Genomic DNA, 7,918 nt, shown 5'->3' with positions numbered 1-7,918 from the left:
TGGCATTGTAGAAAAGCTTCATTCACTTGGGAGTCTTTTGAAGCATCATGTAGCAAGTGTAATGAATCTCATATCTCCCAAATTATTTCTTTATGTCTTGCATCCATCCCGTGCTCAAGATCTTGCTTTTATGCATCTTTTGAACTTTTTTTCTTGTTTCCCATGCAATTGTAGGAAGTCGATGTGAGGGGTTTTAAGGCATCTTTATCATGTACTCCACAACTCTTTCCATGCCCATAACCTCAATCGGAAGAGATCCCGAGTCTAGACTCAAGAAGCTTGAAGATTGGTCAAAAGCTAAGCATGTGAGGCCGATGTACTCCAGCATAGTGGGTAGGCCACAACTGATTACAAAAGAAGACATCAAGGGGCATTTTGGATGCAAAGATCTCGGAGTGGGATAAGATATTAGCCGGAAAAAACTTTTCTCACCCTCTAGGCCGATTCAGATTAGTGTCGGCCTAGAGGGTGAAGTAAATACATGATGTGAGGAGCTACTTAAATATTTTAAAGAAGCGTATGTACTATGCCATGATCTATAGGGATGAAAGGAGTAAAGCCTTCATTTTCTCAACACATAATTGTTCTGACAAAAAAATGATAAACCCATCTGAGAGCAACAATACCACATGAATCCTAATGATAGAGTCAATGTGAAGGAAGAAATTCACAAGCGTATGAGGGTTGGATTCATCACACTACTGGATAACATATCTAGCTATCACCAATTGTCACTGTCACCAATCAAGTAAGAAAAACAATGTGCCTACTATCAAAAGGTGAATGCTGTCACAATATTAAATCCATACCCAATCCTGTGTAACAATGACTTGCTAGATGATGTACCTATCCACAAAACATAGTCCTTCCTGGATGAGCTTTTGGGATATAACCAAATCAAAATGGCTCTAGGGGACTCAAGAGTGCTTAAGACACTTTTCAAAAAGATGGATTGGCCACATTTGAACCTCAGTTGACAAATTACATTAGGATATTTTTTGCTCAATTCACTACGATAAGCACTAGATAGAAGCATCCAAAGCACCTTAAACTGTTTTTTGCTAAAGTGTCAAGACTCCCAAGTATGTCCAAATCCTTTGAAGGAGATTTTTGTTTTCAAACAGGCATGCTAGCTAGGCCACATAGTATCACCCAAAGAAATTGCAATGGATCCTAGGGCAAGGTAAACGCCATTTCGTAATTCAAAACACTGAAGACTGTGAAATTTTTTCTTGGGTTAATTGGATAGGTTTAGTGGCATGGAAAAGATCTAGATTTTTGGCTGGCTTGGCTACACCTTTAAATCAACAAACCAAATTGAATAAGTTGAAATGGATAGGAGAGGGCAACAAATCAAGTGAATTCTTCATGCATTGATAGTGCAACCACCTCAATGGAGCTACCTTTTCATGTGTTTTTTGATGACTCAGATGTTGCAATTAGAGTAATTATTACGTAGGATAAGGCTTAGAAGTGGTGCCGACCTGCATTATGCTATCTGAAGAGTAAGCTTGGCTTATCATAAATATTCAGTAATAAAAAGAGAAGCCTTCGAAATGATCTACTCACATGTTGGGAAATAAGTTTGTCTTTCATGTAGATCATTAGCCTTGGTGTATTGGTGGAAATATATACTTTGCATGGTAACTTTTCAAGATGGATACTTAGTTTTAGTTGAACTCAAATTACAATGGTCCACACACCTGGCAAACAGCATGCAATTGCAAACTATTTATCTTGGCTTGAGGCGAGAGATGTACCTGATGAACTTCAAGGAGTCAACTTAGAGAATGATGTACCAAATGTTGCACTGTTTGCAATTACATTGCATGTCAATGATTCACAAGAAGATATGATGATATTTTTATGAACCAAATTATCCCCAAAACATTTCAATAGAGGTCAAAGTAAAAGAATAGCACTCCAAATTTGGCACTTTGAGCTCATTGCAGTATAGGTGTATTGGCAATGTGCCAATGATATCCTTCAACATTGCATACCCTAGCATGATCAAGAAGCTACTATTAGCTAAACACATGAGGGTATAGATGCAAGGCATTTTGAAAGAGAAGTACCATGCATAACTTGCTATATGCCAAATTTTCTACCCAATCTTATTCAAAAATGCAAAATTGCATGTGAAGACCTATGATCCTTGTCAAATTATGGGGCAACCAATTGAGAAGGACAAGATGAGGCACATGCCAATTCTCGCACTTGGTCTATTTGAGAAATGGGTATTAGATTTTGTGAGCTCTTTCAAGTCGGCAACATGGCCTAATGAGGATGCATATCTACTGGTGGCCTAATGAAGTATAAAAGTTTGAAGTATGTCTCTCTATACCTCTTGTCATAGTGTTTGAGACTCTTGTTGGACGACGGTAATCAAAATTTATGTGTTGGAGCCTATGGAGGATTAATCAAAGTAGTATTCATGAATAACTTAGCATAAGTACACTTAACAAGTGAATGAAATGAAAAGAAGCTTTGATTGCTGAACTAGATCCAAGAGATTAGAAAGGGGCTCTCTTTACATCCATGAACTAAGCTTATGCATGGGTAGGATAAGGTATCGTACAACTCACAAGAGTTCAAATGCTGATAAGTGATTTGGGTTAATCCTACATTATGGGGGCTGATTTGGGAGTCTAATGCATGCACCAAATTACCATCTCATGTGAATGTTTTAATAATAGGTTCATAAGCTAAATAATGGTTTCACATGCTTCTAGGATAAGTATGTGGGTTGTAGAATTCGTTCATACAATCAATTCTAGTGTATGTAGTTCCTTATTTCTACACATGAGATGAGACAAGGAATAATAGAATGGTTAATACATTACATTATTTGGTGGTTGAACATGAACAATTTAAGGCATGTTGACCTTTACATATCTAGCCAACAATGGAAGAATGCATTTATCAATGTAAGCAATACAATCATGCTTGGGGAAAAAAGTCAACCCTTTATAACTCCAAAAAAATTATAAAATTCTGATGGGTATGGCGATCTATATGATCATGTGGCTTAATTTATTAACCTGCATGCACCTTCTCCTTCTATGTCGATTGCACCAAGGAGAGTAATGGCTCAATGGGCTAAGCATGACCATGATCTCACTTGACTCATTGCTTGTAGATTGGAAAAAATCTAGCTCATTGCCTAGCTAACCTAATTGATCATGATATTATCAATGGCATTAAGAGATGCAGCTAGTCCTTGATTCAACTATGATACCATTTGAAGTGCTTAGTTTGGATAAAGAGCTAGAGTGGAACTTTCATCCTATAATAAAAATCATAACTGGCATAATAGAAAACAATAGAGTAAAATAGGCTCCTAGCTTGTATGAGGATATTGGGGATAGCATCTAGGGTTGACACATAGAATGCTCGGGAGAGGGGGGGGGGGGGGGGAAGGTGGTTGCTCACTGCAATAAAAAAATTCATACCATATGGGCTCAATATTAAGAATTATTTTATTTCATGTTTTCTCACAATTTTACATACAGAGGGGTGTAGAAAAAATGATCTTGAAAAAATATTTATTAATTGAATAGGAAAAGGGTCCCTTTTATAGATGAAACATTCACACCTGAGGGGTTTTATATATAGTCCTTGAATGCACATGATATATAGGCTGTACATATAAAAGTGACCCCCCTGAGATAGAATGCCACATCACTTTGCAAGTGGTAGAAAGACTACCAATTGTGATTGCTTCGTATTTGCTTTGATCCTCCTTTGATCATGCAATTACCTTAAATGTAACAAAGCGTATACAAATTAGAGGCAAATGCATAAAGGACTTTAGAACATTCTAAAGATACCTCAACACCTAAATAAAACAAGATATAGCTCTAAATATGAAGATCAAAAAGCATTTTAGTGACGAAAAAATTTCCATTTAGATGATGCGTTAAGCAACGGTTTGATAAGTTATCTACTATCACGGATGACCAATCAAGACAAGACAAAAATGTTCTTAATCACTAGAGAAATAGCAACATTTTTTTAAAAAAAATAGAATTTATATAGGTATACCCAAAATAAATTTGAAGAAGTGTTGACTCCTCTTGTTTATATAACGAGAGATCAAGTGAATAAATGAAGTAGTTGAATACATTATTTTAAGTGTCCAAGATATACCTACCTTGCATCTATTGACTTTCATAATCTCAAGTAATTTATATTGTTGATTGAGAGTAGTGTGTGGGTGAACTTATATTCCTCTCATTTCATGGCAAATTTAGATGTCCAAGCTTTTGCTCTTTCGTCATATGTGGCTCGTTGTGTTTTATATATATGAGCAATTTCAGGGACCAATGGATCATCTGGGTTTGGGTCTGTGAGCAATGAGCTTATGGAGAGCAGCACTTTTGCAATTGTCAATGCAGGGCTCCAACTACCTTTGAGTATGTCTAAGCATATATTTCCACTAGAACTTATGTTGGGATGATATACCTACAAAAGAAAATGTTTAATTATCAAAGTTTGTAGACAAATTGATGAATCATGGAACTTAGAAATGTATAGTCAAGTATTTAGCTTGCAGGTATCAATACAAGTTCTTTACAAGAAAGACATTCCAAACGATGAGATGCATCCAAAAGAAACAAGATGTAGTGCCAAATTTACCTTTGTTTGGAACTGGACACGAGGGGGTTTGAAAGGATAATCTTGTGGAAAAGAGATGGAGACAAGGAAAAGTCCTCCTGTATAGGGGCTATCAATAGGGCCCATAATGTGGGCTTGCCATTGAAAGATGTCATCTCCCACTGGCCCTGCACTACAAGATGCTGGAGGATCCCTTTGTAAGTCTACTAGCTCCTTAAGTATGCGCCTACTTGCCATGCAAAATGATTTAAACGTATCTAGAGGGAACTTCTTGAGTGCTCACAAAAGATGGATTTGTAAGATCTTTGAAAATGAGATTGTTATGACTAGAATGAAGTGGAAGAAAGTGTTCTGGAGCCAAGCATATAGAAGTGACTATGTCAAGGGAATGACAAAGGATGCAAGAACTCCACTTTGTGTGGGAGGACCGCGTCTCTGAGGTGACGCACTTCGTCTTCTGCTCGATGCAAAGGACTATGGAACATTGGGATAGCAAGGGGAGGTCAGGTGCAGTGGGGTGTGAGATTGAGAGCGACAAAGTAAGTGCCAATGACGAGTGCAATATTGGTGCACAAGGTAGGTGACAAGGATTAATCTTGCTTATGTTAGGAATTGGAGATATGAGGAGGGAAACAATAGGGTGGAAGTGAGGCGTACAGCTGTTGATTGTGGGGGCTGATTGAGATTATGGGATGTGGGTCGTTCTGCAGATTGCCGGAAGCTCAAGGGGAATCGATATAAGGTGTTGTCGAGAGCATTAGGGGTGTCGCTGATATCAATCAAGAGGGAATCCGCTATGCGTGAGAGAGAGAAGATTAGGACCCCCCTGCCTCCCCTGGCATCATCATCGTCGACACACCCTCTCAGTTGCGCAGGACATGTTGTGATGGCGACGAAGGTTGGCCGAAACGGCGCATGTATTGCTTGGCACCCGTGACTAAAATAAACCATGCCATCCTAGCTTACCACCGCCCAATTGAAAATGTCCAAACCATATGGCAGCATATTTTCAAGACGAGAAAGTGGGTGCTCTAAGGCCCCTGTCAGACTGGGACACCCGTCCCACTCTGATTTTCGGAGGGTTCACAACTTCGCTGTCACACACAAATGTTAACAAAACAGAAGCCCTGAGCACACAGCGAATGGGGGTAGGGCAGATGACGAAGCCCCCGCGTTCCACGTTGCACAGCAGGGCTCAGAGCCCGTGAGTTCCCTTCCCGTGCGCCTTTTTGCAGATGGCCATGGAGTTTGGAAACTTGGCCGAGGGTGTTTGCCCGTCCCTCTGACAAGGTACTTTGGCCAACTTTACCTTTTCGCCCAACGAACCGACGCTCGCCACCTAAGCAAGGCCACCTCTTGCTTGCCCCAGTGTGACACGGGCCTAAAGACCACGGGTTTTATATGAAGCTAGTGCATTCGGATCAATGACGAAGAAGCCTTTAAGTCTATGGGATTCCAACCATGGGATCAATGGTCTCAAGTGAAAGATCGATTTGGACCATCGATTTACTGAAATTAAACTCGAGATCTCGAGTTTAGTTTTTATCGGCCACGAAAGCTCGATCATGTCCTCGCTTCCCCAGTCGGGAATTGAACCCTCACCACTAGCTTGAGAATTTGGGGCCTCAACCATCACGCCTGCATGCGCTTTTTTGAAATAGATGTGTTTTTCCATAAACTTAAGCTTAAAACAATAGATCTCGACATAAAAACTAAACTTGGGATCCCGAGTTTAGTTTTTATACATCGATGACCAAGATTTGCGAGTGCCCTTGATTTTGCACAAGAGCCATTGATCCCATGGTTGGGACCCCGTGGCACTTAAAGTTGAAACCTCTCCTCTGGACACGGGTAGAGACACAGATCTATGTTCGATGCTAAGAAGTAAACTCGGACATGAAAAGTAAACTTTGAAAATGGGGGTAGTAAACTCGAACTAATTTATGAACTTGTGAACTCCTCTATGATGGAGAAGCCATCGCGCGTGAGAAAAATTTCTCGTCGAAAAACAAAAAATTCACGGAATATTTTTTTTTTGTTGGAGTACCATGGTTGGACGGTGGTCAGAAAGTGATCGAAAAATGGCCAATCCGTGGCTAGTAGTCAATGGCGGGTTGGCCGGTGGCCAGTACTCAATGGTCGGTTGGCCCGTGATCGGTGGTCAATGGCCGACTATGGTCGGTGGCCGAAATTCAATGGCCGGTGATCGATTTCTACTTGGACTTGTGTACAGAAGGATGGCTACACATCGGCGCATGGATGAGTTTTACTTGGATTTGTCTACACCAAGGCGGCTACACACAGCTGTCTCTCATGAGAGAGGGTAGCCCATTGAGGTTTCCTTTGGCCTATAAAATAAGGCCTCTTCTAGACACAAAAAGGCGGTGGAAAGTGTGTAACGTGGTGTAAAATAGAGAAGCAAGGCGGGACTTCCATCAAGGGTTGCTAATCCCTTTGTAACTTTTTAGTTTGAAGTGCAAAGTCATTGAGTGATTGCTTTCCTGTGGGGATGTAGCCCACAATTGGGTGAACCGCATATATCATGCTCTCTGTCTCTCTCTCATCTCTCTTATGTCTGAAAATTCTCTCTCCATTAAGTATACCACTATAATCTCTATTTAGCTACTCGTTTATTCCTCACACCATGTGGGAGGTCATGGGTTCAAAATCTGAGTTGTGAGGCGCTTGTCATTGTTAATGACTTTTTTTGAAGTCATTCATGCACCTCGAGATGTGCGTGGTTTGGCGTTTGCCGTATTTCCACTGCTTGGAGTTTGTTTAAGATCCTGTAGTATATAGTGTTCTAGATGGCACAAAGGCTAAACATAGCTTGTTGAGCATTATACTACACCAATAGAAATCATGTGGTGGGATTGGCATTAAATAACACCCGGCCACCTAGAGATAGAAATGACTAGCAATGTGTTTTAAGATGTCATCAACTCTTTAATGTCCGAGGAGAAGAAACAAGGAAGGAACGCTACTACAAGGGGTAGAGCTTTTACATTTGGCTCTAGTAATAAAACTTGTTTCAAGTGTGGCAAAGAAGGACATATGGCAAAGGCCTATCTAGCATCAAAAACTTGCAACATTTGTAGGAAGAAGGGTCACCTCCCTTCCAAGTGTTTCAAAAGGGACAGAGGAAGCACCAACAAAAATCCAAGGCCCAAAGTCTATCTAGCAGAAGAAGACAAATATGAAGATGAAGAAGAAGGTGACAATAGCCTTCTGGTCTACGATGACATTCTCTAGCTTTTGTTTTGGCATTTCCCTTTCAATTGTATTTTTTTGGAGATGGCTT

At 40.2% G+C, this 7,918-nt stretch overlaps 1 protein-coding gene across 1 annotated transcript; it reads right to left on the bottom strand.

The window, feature by feature from the left end:
* Positions 1 to 4,073: 4,073 nt before the first annotated feature.
* LOC147436246 (ubiquitin-conjugating enzyme E2 30-like) lies at positions 4,074 to 5,516 on the bottom strand. The gene is made up of 2 exons (XM_086488120.1): positions 4,639 to 5,516; positions 4,074 to 4,464 (listed from the first exon to the last, which is right to left on the bottom strand). The coding sequence occupies exons 1-2, from the start codon at positions 4,852 to 4,854 to the stop codon at positions 4,234 to 4,236; spliced, it is 447 nt and encodes a 148-aa protein (XP_086344246.1). The 5' UTR covers positions 4,855 to 5,516; the 3' UTR covers positions 4,074 to 4,233.
* Between the last annotated feature and the right edge of the window lie 2,402 nt (positions 5,517 to 7,918).

The sequence above is a fragment of the Adiantum capillus-veneris genome, chromosome 18, assembly GCF_014529385.1.
Source record: "Adiantum capillus-veneris isolate H3 chromosome 18, ASM1452938v2, whole genome shotgun sequence".
Taxonomy (NCBI): Eukaryota; Viridiplantae; Streptophyta; class Polypodiopsida; order Polypodiales; family Pteridaceae; genus Adiantum; species Adiantum capillus-veneris.
This window is presented reverse-complemented; position numbering and strand designations above follow the sequence as displayed.